The 23,138-nt window shown below is 40.2% G+C and overlaps 1 protein-coding gene and 1 long non-coding RNA gene across 4 annotated transcripts in view; one reads left to right on the top strand and one right to left on the bottom strand.

Moving 5' to 3' along the window:
- The window catches only part of PHIP (pleckstrin homology domain interacting protein), a 110,314-nt gene extending 91,763 nt beyond the window's left edge, over window positions 1-18,551 (bottom strand). For all 3 annotated transcript variants that reach the window (XM_061460431.1, XM_061460429.1, XM_061460430.1), the window contains exons 1-6: window positions 18,265-18,551; window positions 18,075-18,133; window positions 17,878-17,907; window positions 17,655-17,714; window positions 6,872-7,022; window positions 6,656-6,754 (exon numbers count right to left, since the gene is read on the bottom strand). In XM_061460431.1, coding sequence (XP_061316415.1) covers window positions 6,656-6,754; window positions 6,872-7,022; window positions 17,655-17,714; window positions 17,878-17,907; window positions 18,075-18,133; window positions 18,265-18,310 — 445 coding nt within the window. In that variant the 5' untranslated portion in view covers window positions 18,311-18,551. The remainder of the gene's footprint in view (window positions 1-6,655; window positions 6,755-6,871; window positions 7,023-17,654; window positions 17,715-17,877; window positions 17,908-18,074; window positions 18,134-18,264) is intronic.
- Window positions 18,552-18,963: 412 nt separating this feature from the next.
- LOC133272848 (uncharacterized) lies at window positions 18,964-19,820 on the top strand. The gene is made up of 2 exons (XR_009744585.1): window positions 18,964-19,282; window positions 19,592-19,820. It is a non-coding gene; the product is annotated as an uncharacterized LOC133272848 (long non-coding RNA).
- Window positions 19,821-23,138: the final 3,318 nt, after the last annotated feature.

Genomic DNA, 23,138 nt, shown 5'->3' with positions numbered 1-23,138 from the left:
TGTTCGCAAGAAAAAGATGTGGTCGCATTTGCTTTATGACAAAGCTCTTCCTTGCCAAGAGTCTACTTTAGAACAGCAGGAAACCAGGATTAGTTCAGTCACAAGATAAATCTAGTTTTGGTTTCTGCCAAATTATCCTATGGTTAAAAACAAAACCAAAAACACCCCACAAAAAAACACACCAACAAAAAATAACACGCACCCCAGGAAAACAACCAAACAAAAAAACCAAACACACACACACATGCACAGACAAAGAGAATAAGGGAGGTGTTTGTCACAGTAATAAAGTGAACTTACACAATAACCTACTCAGAAGTTACATTCTGCTTGTTTTTAATGTCAGATGGAGATGGCTGTTGGAAATCAGCTTCTAGCAATGCCTTCAAATGAAAATATAGTTTACAAAAAGGGAGAAAAAGCTGAACTAAAAATTTAATTTGAAGAGATGTTCTGTCAATAAATGGAAACTGTAAGCAGACTCTTTAGGATAAGAACCAATGACTTCATATAAGGTTCTGTCCTGCCAGAAGGCACCAGTGAGAACAGTCTGGCTCCATCTTCATCACACCCTCCCATTTAGGTATTTATGCCCATTGACAGCACTACCCCCATGTTTTCTCTTCTCTTCTCTAGGTTAAACAATCCCAGCTCTCTTGTCTTCTCCTTGTAATGACAGATACCTCAATTCCCTCATCATCTGCCTAGTCTGCTTCTAGATTATCCACAGTCTGTCCATGTCTTTCTTGTTCTGAGGAGCTGGACCCAACACTCTAGGTATGATCTTGCCTGAGCTGAGCAGAGAGAAAGGAACACCCTTAACCTAATGGCAATGCACTGTGTCCAATAGCCCAGGATGCTGCTTCATTTGTGTGTGGCAAGGGCATGTTGCAGACTCAACATCTCACATGTTCAATACCATGACAGCCAGCTTGTTTTCTGCAAAGCTGCTTTTCAGCCTGTTGGCCCCAGTGTCTGCTGATTAATGAGGTTATTCCTCCAGTGACTTTTCCACTTCTCTTTGTGGAACTTCATTAGATTCCTTTTGACTCATTTCTCCAGCCTACAGAGGTCCCCTGAATGGCAACACAGACCGTTTGATCCATCAGTCACTCCTATTTTTGCATCATCTGCAAAACATGGTGTTTCACCATCTAAGTTATTAATGAATATGTTGAACAATACTGGCTCTACCAGTATCAACCCCTAGAGTACACCATGAGCGAGAGGCCCTCACATCAGTCACTAGAATTCATTCTGCTGATCACAACCCTTGGGGTCAAGCATTTCTGCCTTATCTTATCAGCTGGTCAGTGAGAATGTTACGGGAGCCTATTTAGACAGTCTTGCTGAGGCCATAAACAACATTCACTGCTGTTCCCTTATCTTCCAAAGTACTCATCTTGTTCAAAAGGCTACCAGGCTAGTCAGGCACCACTTCTTCACAGATAAATGTCAACTACTCAGCCATGTTCCTGACCTTAGTATTTTGGCTTCCAGAGTATCTTCTTATCACTTGCCCCAGGACTGAGGCAGGAAGGACTCTCCTTTAGTTCTGCAGTCTCAATCTTGCCCTACTTCAAGACAGGCGTGACAACTGTGCTCATCCAGTCCTCAGGAAGCTCCCCTGACCACCATGAACATTTCAGCAATAACGAAGAGTTAAAAAAAAAAAAAAGAAAAGAAAACGGGGTAGGGTGAGAAGGCTCTAAGCTTAAACACTAAAGCTAAGAGTTTAAATTCCCTTTTTGTAAGGGCCACTTAGGAACCTAAACTGTGAATTGACAGGTGGGCTCTTCAAACAACTTCATAAAATGGAACTTCATTTTTTATAATCTCACTTTGACTGTTACAATTCACTGCTGCCAACAACCTCAATCTGAAACCCACACATCTCAAACAGTCAAGATGACTTTGTTTGTTTGGTTTCCCTCAGAACAATCTATCTAAAAATCAAACATAAAGCTGCTGAAGGTAAAGCGGTGGCAGTTTTCAGGGAGTTTTCAGGAAGACTTACAAAACAGATTTTCTCCCACTCAAAAGGTATGCAACAGGCACCAACTGAATACCTTCAAAGTTTTAGAAGGTCTCTAACCCACTCCCTACCCACAACAGAACAAGCAGCTCAGAGAAAAACAGTGATCTGTAGAAGGAAAATAAATCTGGGGGTCTGAAAGATATGGCAGTATTAGCTGTGCTGATTTCCCCTCCCTCTTGGTTTTCTTATTTCAATTTTACCAAAGTGACTGATTCCATCAGCTTATTTACATGATCTTATCCCAGGTATGAAATACGCCTTAAAGATGAGGGAGAGTAATCTGCTTTATCTGCTAGTTAGTGATAAAGCAAATTTAATTTGTACCAAGTTACATTTAAAAAAAGCATACACAAAAAACATTATAACTTTTCTTTCATTTTCTTCCTTTCTGGAGTTGTATTTAACTAATGAAAGTTCTATTCTGAGGAACAGAATCCACCTGCATTCCCCTTCCAGTCACACAAAACCAGAACCAAATTCAGAAGAAACCTGGAAGGACACCTAAAGAATATACTTCACTTACAACTCTTATCCATATTGAATCAAGTTTCCTTAATTTGAGAGCCTAGACAAGCCTCTAATAAATACCAGTGCATTCAGAGCTGTTAATAACATGTATGTGTGTGTGTATATATATATATATATATATATATATATATGTGTGTGTGTGTGTAAGAAGACACCTAGACTGCTTTCACACTCCAGGCTAGCAAGATTAAATGGATCAAACACTCAATTTTGTGTTGTTGGGGTTTCTCTCCCCCCTCTTCTGTAAAGATGTCCAAGGTAAAAAAACCAGCTTAAATCGACTTCTACCTTCCTGCCACTTTTTTATTCAACTTCTAAACTGTATGCAGTACTCCAGCTCTCCTGGCTTATACATCATTGTCAACCAATGAAAGTGGGTAAGCCAGGAATGTGATGAAGCCAGAACCTGTCTCTGGGCATTTCACGGAAGTATACTGACTTTTCACTGGAGCATTTATGAAAACAAAAAAATTCTCTACACATCTAAAACTTTATATATATAGTATTAATTCACCCAACAAAAATAACTGCCAACCTTTCTAATTCATACAGCAGAATCTGAGGTGTTTCAAAAGGTGTAAGGTAAAAACAAATGAAAATTATACAATCAAAACCATTTCCAAACTGTTCCCTGACTTCAATGCAACCCCCTTTGCTTTCATGATATATTTTTTCAACTCATATTTTACTCAAAGTGTAAATTCCTTAAGACTTCTATAGCTCATTCCTTCTTGCACAACAAAAGTAATTTAGTATAATTTACTTTAGACTTGAATAAATGCATAAGAAAATGTCACTTTTACACAGATCCTTTAACACAAGATGGTCTTTTAGATTTTTTTACTTTAATTAACAGAGTAATAAAGTTACATAAAGTACTCTTAGGTTAGCCTTTAGGCCTGAAGTATTTACTGTATTTCTAGAAACAGAGATCTGCACCACTTGCAGAACCTCTCATTCTCCCTACAGCCAAAACAGCAGGATCATTTAAGAAGAAACTGAGAAAAGTACAAAATGCTTCAGAACTTTTCTTGAGGTGGACTATTCAGTAAGACCATGATATACTATTTTTGATGGTCAGGAACAACATTCTTCAATGTCTGGGGTAAACAGCCAGTCTCATGCAGGTCTTCACACCTGAGTGGCCAGCTTCCCCAAAAGCCTTGAGCTGGAAACTCTTTAAGCTTTGTGCTTTGGTTCTGTGCTTTCTCAGCAGTTCCTGAAAAATACTGAGTTTGTTTTTCCTTTCTGCATCAAAGACGATTTTTTTTAATTAAAAAAACAAACAGAAGAAAAATAATACCAAAATTTAGCATATGACATAGCTCTTTTTTTCTTAATTCAGCAACTTCTTAGATTATGTTACACAAGTAATAGCAACTGGACAAAGATTATTCCACATTGAAGCTTTGTTTCTCTTCATTACGTTCTACAGATATTGTGTAGTTTTCTGGAGAATAACGTATTTGTATTTTAATTGCATATAAACCAGCTACAAGGTTGCACGGATTCATCACACTAGCAAACAAACAAGTATTTCAGTATGTTTGCTGAAATCAAATTAAGTTTTCCTGCCCAAGAGAAAGACTTCAGTATGTTTTCTATTCCTCAACCACTAGGGGGTTCTCCACCTGAAATACAAACAGCCTGAAGAATAATAGGTTTCTTTTTGTTGTTGTTGTTGTTGGACAAAACCGTAAAATACAGGCTTCCAATAGGGAAAACAAGAAATTACATAAGGAAACAGAACAAAATTTTATAGTTCAATTTATAAGAGAAGTGTCATTGCAGTTCATGATTTCATTGAGAGGATCAGATTAGGACAAATCAAAACCAAATGCTTTAACACAAGAGTTCTGAACCAGACATCCAAAAAATCAGAATATACTTCACAGCTGAAAACATTCAGTTACCAGCACTTATCTCAATGTTTGGAAAAGGAAATCTTTGGTCATGAAAAAAGTGGTATGCTGAAATAACTGTAATTTTGCAAATACTCAATGTTTTGCAGACGGTTCAATAACAGTAACATTTATTTAGAAAGCCTTAACTTGCTCTTCCCCAAAGAGAGTCTGGACATTATTTGTCTTAACGTTTAATTTTATTACCACAGCAGCTCTACAACCTTCTTTGAACTCCAGCTGCCATGGATTTCATACACTGACCTTTTTCCCTCTAAAAACTATATACCATGGAGCAAGCTACAGTACAATGCTAAACACTCCTCCTATTCTGATTTCTTAAAAATATTTTAAAATGTTGGAGTAAAGCATAGGCATAGGAGGCATGTTGGAGGCATAGGGTAAGGCAACCGCTACAGAAATCTTAACTATTAGAAAGCATAGGCCTCCAGTCACCTTACAGAAATAGCCACTAATCTAGCCCAAGATTTTCCAAGTTTACAATTAGTCAGTTTACAATTCAGGCCAATGTGCAGCCACTCAAAAGGGGAATTCTTCTATTCAATAACAAGCATTTTCTCCCCCACACCTAGAGCATGACACAGAAACGACTCTCTACATAGGTACCAAAACAGTAGCTCTAAACAAAACCACATTGAATGGATGCAGGTGCTACATGAGCATTTAGGTGAACTACCTCTAACCAATATACATACTAGCTGATGAGATTCTGAAAACTCAGCTCTAAACACCCAGCAAAACCATCTTTTCTTCCTATATTCCCAGCATCTACAAAAATACCACTGAAAGCATCCAACTTGTGCTTTAAAATGAAAGAGCTACCAAGATAACCAATTACTTTTGACACCTGACCAAGTCGAAGCTTCTCAGCTGTATCATGTTTTTGAACTAATTCTCTGGGTAAATTGTAATGGTATGCATTCTGAGATTGGAGTTCATCAGAAATAATATAAACAGCAAAAATTAAGCTCAGTCATATAGTTTATGTATTTTTATATATATGCCTCCAATTAATGGAAAACTTACAGGCTACCAACAGCTTCTGAAAGGAGTTCAGAGATTGAAAAAATGTAATGGCAAGTTACCACATTAAATATGCCCCTATTCCAAAAAGCACCTACCTATATATCTGTACACTGTTACTCATTAGTTTCCCAATATATACTCAGCCTTCTCTTTCTTTCCAAGACTGAAACCTTTGTCTTTGCAGCAGCTCCACCTGATCAGGAACCAATCAATTGGATAGCTTTTGCACACTGCTATTCACACTGCACATCTATCTATAACTACTGGTTTGGTATAAATCACTACTGCTTTTGTATAACCCACACTGGTAATATGGTCTTAGTCATTCCCCCTTCCCTGGACATCAGCGGAAAAAGATGAAAAGACAAAAGTAATTTTGCATGTTTTCCTATTCATGACAAAATTAAAAGGATGACAATTTCCTAAAATACCACAACTTAATTCTTCTAGCAACTAAAAAAAAAATACACCCATGTATCTTTCTGTTAAGAGGTTGAAAACTAAAACATATTTTAGTGACCATATGAAAGCTTAAAAATAGCTAAGAAAGAAAAAAAAAAACAAAAAAACACCTCTGACCCCCAGCTTCTCACTTTTTCAGCTGTACAGACAGCACATGCATGCTTCATGACACAGCACAGCAAACTAAAGCACAGCTACAAGATTACTGAATGGACCAAAGAGCAGAAAGAATAACTTCTACAAGACACTCACATCTTTCCAAAGAAAAGCATCACCAGTCTACATTACTCATTCTCCCCAACAATGGGTGCAGACCACACTCTCCTGGTTTTAAGTTGTTATATACTAATTATTTATCTACTGAGAGCTTTCCTACATCTTTAAGAAAAAGTTTTATTTGCATGCATTCACTGCTGAAATGTATTTTATTCCTCTTCATAGTTCAAAGACAAAATTAGCTTCAGAGCAGAACTAGTGTATTAACTTACAATACCCATTTTTTTTCCCACATACAAACTGGCAAATATGACAATATATCTTAATAAAAAGGATACTAAATGTAAGGTATATAACACAAACAAGGTCAAATACGCACAGCACTACTACTTAGCTCTTATCCTCGCAATAATCAATCAACCTGGAGTTAGGTAATGGCAATGCCAGAATAAAACTGACTTACCTATACTAGGTGGACTGCCATAATTTACAGGGGACTCTGGAGGCCTCCCACAATGTAGTGCAGCAAGAGCAGATCCCTTCCATACAACATGTTTGCAACCTGTTTTTTAAAAAAAAAATTACACAAACAAAATATAGGCGAGCACTTTTTCATGCAAAAACTCAGAAGAGGCACGAAATATCAAGAACTCTCAAAATTATTATAAATTTTTCATACTTTTGTTTGTACGAAGCAAAGACTGTCTGCCAGCTCCTAATAATGTCTGCACTCCAGGGACACTTTGGGGAATTTCTTGCTCTAGAAGAGGTCCAAGTCGATGGCATATTTGAAGCAAGTGGTCAGGTGCCAAGTGTCTGTAATATTTCACCTATTTATGAAAGAGCAAACAAAACATCTGCTAAAGAACCCAGTATTTTTGAAGAATTACTGATTTTTTTTTCCAGATTGTTACACAAATTCACAAAAAAAAAAAAAATCACAGTTTATTAAGGATACAAACAAATAATGACCTTTAAGTGCAATAATTCTTTCCAGCTGGTCCTAATTACTACTCTATTCAACACATGCCACTTTGTACAGAGAACTTTTGGTATTTTCTGCTTTCTGACTTTAAGGCACAGTTGCTCATAGACTTAATAAGCACCTTTACAACCACAGTACAAAATGTAAAGTATATATATTCAATATTATATTTAAATAGTGATCTGGTCAATTTGAGTTACTCTAAGATAAAGATGAGACAAAGACTGTAAGGACAGCAACACCATTCTATGGTTCTATTTACAGAATTCTTGGAAGATCCACAAATAACGCTGCTTTGTAGAAGACAATTCAAAAACATCCTCCTCCAACCTACCAGTTACAAGATTTTGTTGAAGCTTCACAACTGGATTTTATTTTTTTTATCTTGAAACTGTTGGCTTAAGCAATTTAAAATTGGTATGCATGATCCTCTATTAGGCTACAAACATGACCAGTTTGGAAACTGCTCATTGTTTTCAACCACACAGTATCAAAACAAGCTCTTCTTATCAGTAGAGTTCCTCTTATAGCAGTGTTGAACGAATATTAATGACTGACCAGAAAAAACACAGTTCATTCTTTTGAACTACTATAATACTAGAGCAGAAGACCATCTTGCATAGGAAGGGAAAAAAGCTTCAAATGCGTCAACAGTACAATCCTATTATAAAGCTCTTGGTTAAGAAACAGCATTTTTAAAACGGATAAGCTACTGTCAGCTTAGACAATAACAAAGCAAACTTAAAATTATAAAATTAGGAGGAAGGGGAGAAACTCTGTTTTCTTCAGTTCTTGTACAAGATCTAGTGTGTAGCAGTTTTATCCTTCGCACAGCCTGAAATACATCTTCACAGCTTTACTTTGCAGAAACAAGGAAAAAAAAAAAGGTACTGCAGTAGAAGCTAGTGATGTTTTGTTACTCTTCAACTAGAGAATGCCTTGATTGACATTTTAGGCAGAATGATGCTTCTATATTACCCCTAATTAACAGGAATTTACCTCATTCTCAACAAATGTGCTCCTATCTTGCCGACAAGCTACAATCGCTTCATGTAGTCCAGCAGTTTGGTAACATAAAGAGTGCTGATGTCTGAAAACGAGACTCTGGAAAAGTCTTGCTTATACCAGTAATTCTCACCACCACCAACACAACACTCTAGTGAAGGAAGTGAAGCTCCTCTTTTGCTCCTGCCATGGTTCAATCCAGCCGGCAGCTCAGCCCCACACAGCTGCTTGTTCACTCCCCCTCAGTGTGGTGGGGGAGAAAAATTGTAAGGGTAAAAGAAAGAAAACCAGTGGGTTGAGATAAAGACTATTTAACAGTTAAAGCAAAAGCTGCAGGACAAAGAAAGAAAAATAAGGAACTCATTCGCTACTTCCCATCAGCAGGCAAATGTTTAGCTGCTTCCAGGAAAGCAGGGCTTCCCTTCCGTGAATTATGTTACATTTGTAGAAGGCCTTGCAAGCTGCTGGAATTTGACTCCCTAAAGGTTAACCTGCATGAATCTTTTAAGTCATTTAAAAAAAGAAAAAGCCTCTTACTAAAAAAAAAAAAAAAATTTTTTTTAAATCAAGTTACAGTAGATTGTACAGATCAGCTCTTCAAAATGTCTAAATTCAACATCATTAGAAGGGTGGCAAAAAATTATCTACTCAGTTCAGAACTTGCTATTCCAATTCATTTTTATCAGTAAATTGTAAAGAGAACCTGAAGTTTTTTCCTACAGGAAGGAAGGAAGTTTTTTCCTACAGGAAGGAAGGAAGTTTTTTCCTACAGGAAGGAAGGAAGTTTTTTCCTACAGGAAGGAAGGAAGTTTTTTCCTACAGGAAGGAAGTTTTTTCCTACAGGAAGGAAGTTTTTTCCTACAGGAAGGAATCAGTCAAAAACATGCTTGAGAGCCCTAAAATATTAGAACAGCTGTAACAGGTGACAAAACTACGTACCTTTCTGCCACCAACAGCCCCGATTAATTTCCTTAGTTTTTGTTCTCCTCCTCTACTACCAAAAAGAGTTGAAAAACTTAAATACTGTCCTTTGTATAATTCTACCTGAAAACAGACTTCACGTCTGCAAAACCTGAACTTGTCTCTCCAAGATTAATAATTATTGAATTATTTTTTGTTTCACCACAAGTATTAGAACTACATATGCAATTCGGTTATCACTGTATCCTGCTCAAAAACCTTCCATTTTATAGATCATCACAAATACACAAAATCAAAAGTAAATTAAGCAAATCGGCTTTGACACATTCCAAAACTACGGCTAGATGACATCTTGAGTCATACTTCTCATGATTTGTCATAAGCCATGTGTTCATTTTTTATTTTAACAAAAACGAGGTAGGCTCAATTCCTCGTGTAGTTTTTACAGGAAATGTTTTGGAAAGGGAGATCTATTTGCATTACTCTTGATCATGCCTATTAAAGATCTTAATCTATACCTCACACCCACACTATAGTCTCTCCTCATCTAAGTCCACTTGTGTCAAAACAGCTATTTATACCAAATTACGCAGCAGTTTTATGATGCTTCTGCGCAGCATTTGTCCAAATACTGCTACTAAGCAGCATCTGCAACCACCTCATTAACAAACTGATTCAACAATACTAAGTGAGCTGTACCCTTAAAAAAAAAAAACACAGTGACACTGGCCATCTAAACACTTCTCAGTTCCAGAAAATTTATACAACTTTATTTTAGTAATAAAAATAAGCTTGTAAAATCTACTAACGAAAACCCCTCTTATTTTGTTACAGGTTTATTTGGACTTTCTTCTTTCCCGTTTTCTCATTTATAAAGAAATAAACAGTGGAAATCAAATATTCATTACAAACAGGCTATTAAGTAAGTTTTCTCCAGTGTAGTACTTTCTTCTCCATCAGGGAAAAAAAAACAAAAAACACCACCAAAAAACAAAACAACAACAAAGTTCTTTTAAAAATATTAATAGAATATTTCCAGTTGAAAGAGACCTACAGCAATCATCTAGTCCAAGTGCCTACCTCAGGACTCACTAAAACCTAAAGCATGGTATTAAGCACATTGTCCAAATGCCCACGACTCTGACAGGCTTGGAGCAGCAACCACCTCTCTAGGAAGCCTGTTGCAGTTACAGTTTGTATGTGTGACTATCAGCATTACAGTAGAAGTCACAAATAAAGAAAGTGTGTAACACGAATTCACCTTAATCCCGATTCCTCCCTTTTGAGAAACTGAAAACAACAAACAAAAAAACTGCAGAAGAGAACCACAATGCTACAGCCACAACTCAAGAAAGGACAAGGTAAGGAAGTCTTTCATTTAACACATTAAACAGAGGGGCTTGAAAGCTAAAATTATTTGCATTTTTCTAAAGTACAGCCTATCAGGAGACAATTCTTGCACTGACTAACTGTAAAAAGAAGCTAGAACGAACCTAAAATATACCCACCACTCTGAGTCCTTTTCCTAAAACAGATAACAAAGAAAAGCAACCCTTGTCAAGAATACTTTCAAATCAGATTTCAGTGACAAAAGAAATAAAATTATTTTTTAAAAGGACACTTTACAAGCTTTGTCAGAAACAGAAAAGCTTATGAAAACACAACAGAATGATGGAAATTTGTCTTGATATCAATCTCTAATACCAAGAAGAGAAAGTAAAAGCAAAAGGAAAAAAAATAACAGATGTACAAGTATTTAAAATTCAAACAGCTCTAAAGAAAAAGCGAGAACTGGACTCTACAAACAGGAATTTAAAAATTTTATGCCAAAACTGTGATGTCAAACAGCACCAGGGTTGTTCTTTTTTTTTTTTTTTCCTCTGCCAATCCCACTTAGCTGAAATTCTAGCTGATTTCTTTCCTCCTCCTATTAGGCTATTTGCAACATCTAGTTCTGCTCTTTCTTCCAACAGAAATGCACAGAAGACATGCTTTTGTAAGTATAATAAAGAGCTGGTCTTGTTTGAATAGAATTTTTGCATAAGACAACATTTCTTAAACATTAATAAAAAACAGAATTCTGTCAGCAAGTACAAAAAAAATACAGATCTCAAGCACAAATAGTATTTTTTAGAAAACAAACAGAAGCATTATCTTCAACTTCACCCTTCACCTACTACCCCAGCTTTACTTATTCCAAACAAACAGCATGGGAATACACAAAATGCAGCTCCACAGCTATTCCGACAAACATTCAAATCTTTATTATCTTTGAAACAGACCTAAGTGCTTGTATTTTCATTCTGCATGACTCTGCAGAATAATTCAGCATCAGAATCACAGTGAATGCGTGAACAGAATCAAGATTTGACCTAGACTCTAGTTAAATTTGTAATACATAATGCAGTTATTTTTTAGGCATCAAGTTAAAAACGACCCTATTCGGGATTCTGCTCTAAGCACAAAGCATACAGAAACGCTCTCCGATGTACTGCTGTTGGGGGATTCCCCCCTCCCCATGCTAACAATTAACATGCTTTACTACAAGTCGGACTGTAAATATCTTTCAGAAAAACACATTTCCTCACAAGGACATTCAGCAACAAAATCCAGAGTCAGTAAGCCACCTTCGTTTCAAGATGCAAGAGCTCTATCTTGCCAATATCAGCAGCTATCCTGGCTTAACTATTCTGCTATGTAACATATTACCCAAAACAAGCTCCAATTGAATTACAGTGATTGTTGTACTATATCAAACCATCAATCTAATACAGTACCCTGTACCACTAGCAAGTGCCTTATTACTTTAAAATTAGGAATTGCAATGAAGTGCAATTACTTTTCCCTGAAGGATTCTCTTTTTTTTTTTCCTTTGGGGGGCTGGAGGGGCAGAGCAACAAACAACAGGGAGAGGAGAACTGGAGAATTAACCATTTCCTCCAAAGTGTATTTATTTCTCTGGTACTTTCTAATTATCTTTGAGCTAAAAGTATATGGATACTTCACCTCTATTTCCTATGGGAACACCTATTATTTTAATGCGAGATTACTTTTTCCTCTAATTAAATAAGAGCTTTCCACTACCTAAAGAGGGTCTACAAGAAAGCAGAAGGAGGACTTTTTACAAGGGCATGCAGTGACAGGACAAGAGGGAATGGCTTTAAACTGAAGGAGGGGAGATTTAGATCAGATATTAGGAAGAAATTCTTTCCTGTGAAGGTAGTAAGGAACTGGCACAGGTTGCCCAGAGAACCTGTGGCTGTCCCATCCCTGGCAGTGTTCAAGGCCAGGTTGGATGGGGCTTTGAACAACCTGGTCTAGTGGAAGGTGTCCCTGCCCATGGGACGGGGTTGGAACTGGATGATCTTTAAGGTCCCATCCAACCCAAACCATTCTGTGATTCTATATGAAAGAGACTTGTATGAAACCAGCCATCTCAAGAACATACAATTTTTTCCAACTATTTAACACTTTTAATAGACGTGAGGCCAGAGCAGATGAAAAACCTTAGTAAAAACACACCACAGCAAGCTTGCTATTTACACATGAGAAGGTATGAAAAACAGCAGCATTTTCAGCCTTATGAACTAAGACATTCACCTATGCTTATTACTGTTAGATTACGTGCACCTTTTGCCCATCTTAAACTCATGCATTTGTGGGGGTTTGTGCATTTTTTGTTGTTTTGGTTTTTTTTAATAAAAGTTACACCTTAGAAACTTGATATACCTCTTTATCTCATCTCTCATCAATGTTCCTTAGTTTCAGTTTGAAAGAACTAGCACAAAGCAGGTCACTTAGCTAACCCTCTCAGTTATCTGTGGAACAAAACGAAGGTGTGGTATTTTGCACAATGAACAGCTCCTTCTCATCAAAATGTAACAGTTTGAACAGAGAGGCTCTAACATTACCTAAATTTCCCAGGTAAGGGAACAGCCTGTAGAACAGAAATGTTTGTCTTTCAGAACTAAAAGGAAATCATTTAAGTTGATTTATGTCCAACAGAAGCACTGACAATGAGACCAAAAACACAGCCATAGATCACAATGATTTCACAGGTTTTCTTACCTCCAGTCTCTCAGACCACCTTCCAAAGCACTGAATATAGACTCTCCCCAAATTACTGTTAATAACAGAAACTAGATGATGACACAGCTGTCTGATTCAATGTAAGTTTTTATTTTTGCTCCCCATGTCTTTGAATACCTTTACTGCACATTTCCTGAAGAAAAAAAAACACACTTGCTATCTGCTTACTTATTAAAAAGCAGAATTATTAAACAGTAACCAAAATGCTGTCTAAAAGACTTTTACTATGTTGGTAAAAGTAGTTTAGGCACTGTATTTCATTGTTTGTGTAAGGGACCTAGTGTCCCAGTCCCACAGATACTTTGTAACTTCACATACCTTTGCATAACCAAAAAAGAACAAACACTAGGATTGCCTGAAAACAGCCATTTTATCATTTCTGAGTCACATTTAATAATTGTGGGCAGGGGAAGAGAAAAGGACAAATGTGAACAAAACAGCAATAAACTGTTCTGTTCCTGAGAACAAGGCATACTACCCCCTAAGCCTGTCACACCGCCTTCCTATTTCTCTCTCCTCAACCACCACCAACATGAACAAAATTCTAACTCAACAGTGAAAATGACAGTTACATTGATATTTTGGATAAGAAAAATTGAACTCATGCACAGTATGATGCTTATAACCTAGAAGATCTTTAAAATAATAATAATATTATTTAAAAAAAAACACCACACCAACCCTCCCCCCAAAAAACAAACAAAAAAAAAAATCCAGTAGCTCTAAATTGTTGCTGTGAATCTTAATGTTCACCCATCTAAAGTCCACTCTGCTCCCAAAAAGAGCAACACCAACACATTGCCAAAGCCCTCCAGGCGCAACCCTATCACATCCCTCACTGTGCTGGTAGGACACACATTGCTGCATGCAAGAGGAGAGCTGAACCACCCAAAACCTATTTTTTTACTGTGCATTTTTCAGACAGTTCAGCTCCCTTATCTAACTAACCGCATGCTGGGATGAGCACTCATGTCCACACAAAGGATGCAGCAGAGATGCACAGCTTTGATCTGCAGTGTACAATTAGAGCAGCTACACGCACGTCAAAACTGCAATGTGAAAAAACAATTACCCTAGAGTCAAATGATGATGCACAGCTCGTGCATGTGTCAAGGCCCTAGCAAAGGTGCTTTAAAGCCTAACCACACAACACTTAAACAACATCTTTAACCACAATCTGTAAACAATTTGCAGGCTCTCCCGAAGTGAGCTGTTAACTCATAAAACTCCTCGATTTTTGTCCCCCATCATGAGAAATCCTCAGTCTTTCAAAAAGAAGACAAAAACAGCTGGCTTACCATTAAAAAGTCTCAACTAATGCAAGAGAATGCAAAACATCCCGAGATCTGCTGCTGGAGAGTCTCACCAACCTTGATACACACAGACTGAGACTGACCTACCGGCGTACTTAGTTCTCGGAAACTGTTTTGTTATCACACAAATAGAAACCTTCATACTGACACACAAAAATGAGACTGGTGCTCTGAAATGAGACCACACTCTCAAAGTGAGATTCAAGCGGTTTATATATATGACAAATGGTGGCTGTAGAAAAGTGTATTAGAGAAACAGTATACTTCTGAATTCAAAAAAGATCACTTCAGAATGTAAACTGTATTATAATAGCATTTCTGAACATATTTATTTTCCTGTAGCATTACAAGGATGCAGAGCACAGTGTTAGCTTGTAAGATGATGAAACATTTACTTTCACTGACCAAACAGAAAAATGAAAATAATTTACAAGATGAAAATTGCATGGGATTTAACATTATTTGCATGAATTAAGTGACAGAAATAAAGTATCTAAGGCTGTGAATTTTAGTCTAATAACAGAAAGTTAGTTCTAATAGGAATTCCTAAGTAAGTGTTTTCAAAACAAGGACAGAACCAGGAAAAACATCATCCTTTTAAAAGATATGCACCTTAATAGATGTATAATAAAAGACATGATTTTGCAACCAACAAGACAGATCCTGGGATTAAATTCCACCCATGTTACACAGAGCCTTTATTCCCTCCAAGAGCAAAAGTCAGACATCCAACACTACATTTACTGGTATTTTTATTTCTTAGCTTTTCTCCCTTCAGCTCCTTCTATGAAGTTTAGTGAAAGCTCAAGGCTTTCAAGTCTGAGAAGTGGTACCAACATGACAGAAAATGCTGTCTCCAGAAAAAAGAAGCAGCATCTTAAAGCTGGGAAAAAGATTTAAATAATAGTAAAAAGATAATAAAAATGTAGAAACAGAAAATTAGCTTATCATCACCCTCTACCTTAACAGGTTCCTTGGTTTGAAATAAGCAAATTTTTTGTTTAATGAAACAAGACATTGTGAAAAACATCTCTTTCGTATGAAATGTAACTGCCACACTGCAAATACACTTCCGTGACAGCTTTCACAAGCCTAAAATGTAAAGTAGTACAAAGTTTATGAATCTTTGACAACTGAAGCAACAGCAGAGAGAGGATGGAGAAAAGCATCAAGAACAAAGTAACCAGTTTCTCCCCCCCCCCCCCCAACATGTAGGTAGGGACAAAGGGAAGGAAACTCTGTTAGGAACTGAAGACTGTGAAAACAGAAAGGTGCTTGTCAGCATCACACTGCCTGATACCTGTACCCACGATCAAGTCCAAATTTTGAGTAAGTACATCTTACCTCATTACATATCTATTACAACTGAATACCAACATTCCAACAAACATGACATGTTTCTTGGAAATAAGGGTCTGAATGAATTTATTTCTCATCAAGTCTTCTTACTTCAAACTCCCTTTTTTCTCACTTTCTCTTTTGTCACATCCTTTCATACTCTGACTATACAGAAGAAACCCAAATCCATTCTACACTAGGAGTACACCTGCAATTCTTCATAGTTTATTGGAAAAAAAAAACAAAACCGCAAGAAACATGGGAAGTTTTGCCAACCAACTTCTGACTATTACCTGAAATAAATAATATGACCTTATAAATAGATAGGTAAAGCACAGTATATAATGCAAAAGTACCAGCACTCTGAAATTCACAGTTGAATTTCTTGATGGTTGATTTCAGGAAAATTGAGAACTATTGGTATGTACGAATCAGTTTTCAGCAAGTCAGCTGCTATCAATTCTTCCACAACACATGCATTAAAGTGCCTGAGCCAATCTACCTCTTGCTCCAGAGAAAACTAATGCAGTAAATAAACCTGTTCCAACTGTAATAAATACCTATGAGTCATACTGTAACATTAATAATATAACTAAGATAATGTATATGCCAGTAGTATTTACTGGATGCATTACTGATGGGAACTGCTCTGTTTCCTTTTGTGCAAGCTCAAAAGTTCTCTGGTCTAAGTCTCAGAAGTACTGGAGCTCAGAACTGCCATAACCAACCAGAAATCCCAAAGGGAAATCTTGCTTTGACGCATATTACAAACATGGCTCAATTTTCCTCTGAAATCTTATTCAGAAATCCAGAGACTAAATTGCACAACAGCGCACCTGTAACAAAAATAATACCAGCAACGAGTTGCTAACAAACACAATTCAGGCACCTTAATTGCCGTTTCCCCAACTACTGCAGTTCATAGTATATTAAAGAAAAATATATCCAGGCCCCTCTCAGCTAGCAAGAGCTATACCACTCGCGCAGACAACACTTTTAAATCACTGATGCGCACCAGAGATGAAAAGCACACACGGGGAATTAGGGGAAAATAAAAAAAAAAACCAAGGGGGAGGTGTGGGGTGGACAACGACACCACTTAAGTTTGTGATGTCAACCTGTGAACCAGTTATTCCTACACACCAGATACACTGTATACAAGCTTCAAAAGCAATACGAAACGCGGGCACACACCGCACCAGAAAGGACACACCAAACCCAAACCGCCGTGTCGATCCCAACCCGTGAACAGCAGGGCGAAGGGGAATAAAGGCCTCCTCAACACAGCGGCCCGGGCCCCGACCCCTTCCGCTGCCTCACCACGGGTCGGTGCGCGGCAGCGCGGAGCCATTGTGCGTGCGGACGGCGCGGCTCTATGCGGAGGAGAGCGCCCCCTCCTGCCGGCGGCGCGGCCTCGGCCGCCCGCCCGCCCGCCCGCTCGCTCGCTCCCCGCGCTGGCCCCGCCCCGCGCCGCTCGCTCTCGCCCGCCCGCGCCGCGTCCATGACGTACCTCTGTTTGCAGCCGGCGAGGCCGCGCCGGGGCTTGGGTGCTTGTTGTTATTTACCCCGCGCAGGCTACACCGGCGGGACCCCGCGGCTGCCCCCGGGATAGGGGGGGAAAGGGAAGGACGAGGATGAGGTTATGTTAAAAAAATAAAATTTAAAAAAATTTCTCAAGTTTGTTTTTTGCGGTTTTTTTTTAAGTTGTAATTTTCTTTTTGCGGGAAATTCAATTTTTTCCTAGGGCTGCTCAGGGAGAGCGAGGGGAAAAGAAAATCCACCCAACTTTGCCCGCCGCGCCGGCTGCTTACCAGGTTCTCGTAGCTACGGGGATGCTCCTTGCCCGTCCAGTCGGTCCGCTTGGGCAGCAGCTAGGGGAGGGCAGAGAGGACGCCCCGTGAGTGGCTCCCCTCCCCCGAGCAGCCCCCCGGCAGCGGCAGGGCCCCGGGATGGGGCGGGGGAAGAAGGAGAGAGAGAGGGAAGGGGGAGGGAGGCCGCAGGCGGGGCGAGAGCCGGGTGCGCGGCACCGCTTACCTCTTTCTCCGCCACTTCTCGGATCAGGACCTGCAGCAACAAAAGGGATGCGAGAATGTATTGAGAAAAGGGATGTGGATTTTAGAACGAAGAAAATACGGAAAAAGAAGAGCCCGTTCCGCCGCCCTGCCCGGCCGCCCCCTCCCCGCCAGGCCCGGCGGCGCCATCCCTGCCTCCCTCCATCCCTCCATCCCTACCTGAGCCGCTTGCTGGCAGGGTCCGTCCTCCAAAAAGCGAGCGATGAGGAAGTAGAGCTCTGCGGGTAGAGGAGAGGCGGTGAAGGCTGCAGCTCGCCCCTTCCCCGCTGGCTTTTCTTTCTTCCCCCTCCCCGCCGACCCTCTCAGGCTCCCGCCGCCCTGCACGGTGGCTTCCGCGGCACTCACTCACCCGCTCGCAGCTCCGCCGTGTGCCTGCTGCCGCCGTCCCCGGACATGGCGAGGCGAAAACCGGGAGGGGGGGGGGGGGGGGGAGTAAAAGGAGGGAGGGAGGTTCGGGCCGCGCTCCCGCGGCAGCGTAGGGTCCTAGCGAAACGCACCCGCCCGCCCGGTAGCTGTCACTGTTCGTTCACCAGGAAGAGTGTCGGCTCCACCATTCAACCCACGGGCAGGAGGAGGAAACAACTCACACCGACCCGCCGCCAACGCCGACGCCGCTGCTGCTGCTGCTGCTGCCGCCGCTGCTACCGCCGCGGCCGCCAGCCAGCGCGAGCGCGATCCCTCCGCACGGAGAAAGAGTTCCCTCCTCCTCCGCGCCCCCCGCCTCAGCCTTCCCGGCGCCTCTCTCCGCTCCGCGCCGCGCGCGCAGCCCCTCCTCCCTCAGCTCCTTGCACCCCTCAGTCCCCAGCGCCCGGCGGCGGCGGCCAGGCGGGGAAAGGGAGGGGGGAGTCGCGTTCTTCTGCCCCTGCCCCGCCGCCGCGGCGGCCTCCGCCGCTGCCCGGCTGAGGGGAGAAGGGGCGAGAGCAAGCGCTACGTGTTTATTAGCGGGCGGGCTGAGGCAGAAGATGTCGGAGCGGCAGAGGCGGGGCGGGCGGGAAGGCGGCGGGCTGCTTGCTGAAAGGCGCTTTCTCTGCGAGGTGCGGGCGGCCGGAGCGCGGAGGGATACAACGCACGGGGAGGAGGGGCTGAGAAGGGGCAGCGGCGATTCGCGGCGGCGGCGGGCCTGGAAGTTACCGAGTTGCAGTGTTGCAGAAAAGGGAAGCGAACGAAGCCAAAATGCCCCTGGGGAGTGCGGCCCCGCTGGGGAGGCGGGCTGAGGAAGCCTGGCCCTCCTCTCAGCCCCCCTCCTCCACCCGCTGAGGCTCCCCTAGCCCCGTAACCAGGCCCCTCCCGGGCGCGAGGCTCCGGCAGCCCCGGGCTCTTTCGGCGCTCGGCGGGGCCTTGGGGTGCGGCGGGTTTGGCATCTGCGCGTAAGTGCCAATGTCACGCGTTTTTGGGTCTTGTTCTTGCAACATCGTGCCCGGGTCCGGGTTCTTGCCTTATGTTTGGGGGGAGTGGGAGTCCCAGCAAGCCCCAGACAACCTGAAACGTGGTTGTTCGTCAGGCGGCAGCTCTGTTTGGGGCCATGTCTCTGCCACGGAGGGTGAAGAGCTCGCAGGGTACTCCGTTTCAGAACTTCCCTTAAAAAAAAAACTCAAACAGCTAGTAACCGGTTTATTCGTTGTTCTTGCCGCCAACCACATCAGACACGCCGGACTGACGAATCTTGCGGCCTCTAGGAGCGATGGCAAAAGGAGTGTTGTCAACGCGAGGACAAGCGAAGGATGATGATGCCTGCAACCTATGGCTGGACTGGAGGTAATTCACTAGTGGATCAATAACGTACCGAAGGTTCCTGAAAGGCTGCAACATTGTACAGGGCCTGATTAGAGATTAAAACATTGGTTTATTTAATGCTTGTTAGCTTGACGATACCGAGTAAACGTTCTGATTCGTGCTGTATCTTTTTATTTGCTGCTTGCAGTCATAAAGGAAAAGAAAATAAAACCAAAGCAAGTAATTTTTGCTTTGTTTAAAGGTAACTATCGTTACTACTAATAACTACCTTTAAAAAACAAATCTGTGTCCGACAAGGAAGGGGTATAAAGGAGCATAATTACTTTATGGTTTGCAATGCATCTATGCTTTTTCAGGTCGAGTTTGGGCCTTGCCAGAGCCAACATGTTTGTGGACAATAAGAGTGAATGTAGCAGGGATCGGTGTAAACAGGAGAAGCCGTCATTTTTTAGTATTATTTTGCCCCGTTTACTAACTAATGTGACTCGTGAGGCAAAGCCGAAAGTATGTTTGAAATTATATAGGAATTAGACAAATAATGCTGTGTATGTAGAGACCCTAAAGCTCCCAACTGCATAACTTTTAACAAAATTCGATTTAAAGCATCTTTCTGTGCAGCTGAGGGGAGGCTGAGTTGAGCATTTTTACATGTATGTTTCCAAGGCTCTGAGGTTGGTGTACAAGCCTGCTGCTTGAGCTTTGTGCTTGGCACGGTGAGAAAGCTGCTGCGACCACGCTTCAGCTTTATTGCACAAACATATCCGTGGAAGGTTAGAGAAGGGAGGCTGAAATGTCAGGTATTTCCATGAAGTCGTGTTATAAAAAGTGAGAAAAATCAGATTGATGTGGCAGATGCTGTGTTGCTGTGCATTTTGACATACTGTTATCAAATGTTCAAAAAATCATTGAAATCATAATCCAGCATGTCTGTTGTAATCGTCAGAGTAAATGTGTTTTGTAGGACAAATGTTTTTTTAAGATATAAACTCTTGCATGGGTTTGATCACTTTGTCTGTAGCCAGGCTCACGTTATGTATTTAAAAATGTATGTGTGTCTCCCTTTTCCCAGTTTTTCTAACAATAACTGCTCCGTGTTTCAGCTGTATTTTAAATCCACACATCACATAATTGAAGTGGCAATGAAATAATATTTACCATCTAATAAAGATTTAAAACATAAAGTGGCTTGTCTTTTATTAGCTATGTAAAATACATATTGTAGTATCTCTCATAGGTGGTTCTCACAACAAAGGGCTACATGAATAATGTGATTAACATTTTAATTTCCCTTGATGCTTACATAAATATACTTCTGTATGGCATCACTAAAACTATCAACTGAGGAATACAGAAATTGTAATAGTTAAAGAGTCTGAAAATAGAGGAAAACTATCAGAGTATACTGAACTTCCCTGTTCTTTTGGCAACTCAACTTTTCCTGATGCAGTTTAAAATACAGCCCACAGAATCAAGATGTTAGTGGTGTTTTGACTGCAAAATAAGGATTGTCTTTAACTATTGTGAAGCACTGAGCAAAATGGAACCCCAGTGCCTGACCTGAGCTCGAGCACCGAGGTACTAAAATAATATTTAATAAACAGGTTTTACAAACATACATTCCACCTCCCCTGACAGGTGAAACCTGATGGGGATTTTTGTTTATTTGTGGCTAAATGTGGAAATCATACAGGTCACTGGAGAAGATGCAGAATTATTGTTTGGTAGTGTGCATTAGAATAAGTTTAAGAATTCCTACAGCAGTAACAAATATTCCATTATTTCTTCAGAGATGTTTTAAAGGCTGTTGATGTTTTTGTTGTTTTGTTGTTTTTTTTTTCTTGTCCCTGTTGCAGTCAAATTGAGGATATTTGTTATGTACACAAGTGAAGAAAAATAGCCTCATCTCTGAATTTTTACTACCTTGGTTGTTTTGTTTTCAAATAATTCCTTTTTTTCATGTGATCTTGTCACCTCCCATTATCCTTAAGTAAAACTACATCAGTTCTGCTTTGTTAATGAGATTTAGTACTTTTTTAGGAGGTGTTTCTACTCCGAAAGGTTTGCATTAGAGGAAAAAAAGTTATAGTAGTAATGGAATTATTTTCCTTTTTTCAGCTATAACGATTGTTTGAGTTCAAAAGAAAACCTCGTATAATTTTAATCATTTAATTGGTTTAACATCTAATAGTTTTACATATTCTTTTTGCAAATGTTGCGTCCTTTTACACTGTGACTTCTAAATATGAATATTTACATGTTCACTAAAATAATTTTACAAAAAATCAAGAGTAAAGTTTACTATGTTTTGCTGTAAATAAAGCTGATACATAAAATTTACAGTCAGTTATGGACTCATCCCAAGGGTTGGTTGGTTGGTGTTTTTTTCCTTACCTTGGCCTTATATATTTTATTCTTCTCCTTTCCCAAAAAGTGCATAAGCACTGTAAGTATCCAAATACAGACATGCATTTGGTTCTCTTGAATTACTAGTTACTTCTGATGTAGTATCTTTGGTTTCTTCTTGATTTTTCTGTATCTTGATAGTTGGGGGGCGGGGGGGGGGGGGGAGTTAAGCTGACATTTCTTCCCCTCATAATTGTTTATATCAGTTTTATGGTTTAACAGCTTGCAACCAGCAAGTGTGTTACTTGAACCTTAATGGTAGCAGTTTTCAAGAAGGAAATACTTTGTTTCTTGTGAAATTTGCTCTTTATAGACAAGGAAAGTATTTAGGGTTTGTAAATTCTCAAGCTGAACAATGTAGCTAAATATTTGAAGCATGATATTGGTGGGGGGTGGAGGGGGAGATGGCTGGTTGAGAGAAACATAAAGCAATGACTAAGCTTCCCTCAGGTTTCACTGGTGGTTTGTTTGGGGGGGTTTGGTGGGGTTTTTTTCACCTCACATGAGAATTATTGGTCCCTTGATGCTTCCCTTTTTGTGACTGTCAATTATTACACTTGAAACCAACCAATAATCAAGAAGTGAGTGATGGAACTTAGGAGGGCCAGTCAACTTTTTTATTATTGTCACATATATTAAACATCTTCAGAAAGAACCAAATATGCCAAAATAAAATACCACTATGAGTAAACTAATCCTATAGTCTTAAACAATGACCTACAATTTAACTAAGTGTCTTCACATCAAAATTCTTTTAGTCTGCAATTTAACTAAGCACCTTTACAGCAAAACTCCTTCAAATACTCACTTGTTTGTGGTTCAGGCCAACAATACGTCCTGTCTGCACCTTCCAGTGCTAACCTGAATTTTCAACTATGGAGTTCTTTACAGAGTGCTTAGCCACTGTGTATTCTGCCTGTATCAGATATTAAATAGTGAACTGTATGCTTCTGCTCTTTACCTTTCTTTCCTTTTTCAGTGCACCTACTACCATAGACTGTGGATGCCTTCCCACTCCAACCAAAACACTTCTTTACCTTGCTTCTCCTTATTTGTGAAAAGTAGCATAGAATTAGGTATCTGTGT

Source organism: Pezoporus flaviventris, unplaced genomic scaffold (genome assembly GCF_033815535.1).
Source record: "Pezoporus flaviventris isolate CSIRO_AGI_PZ_B2104156 unplaced genomic scaffold, CSIRO_AGI_Pfla_v1 ptg000031l, whole genome shotgun sequence".
NCBI classification, from domain to species: Eukaryota; Metazoa; Chordata; class Aves; order Psittaciformes; family Psittacidae; genus Pezoporus; species Pezoporus flaviventris.
The sequence above is the reverse complement of the archived record's forward strand: the minus strand, read 5'-3'. Positions and strand labels throughout refer to the sequence as shown.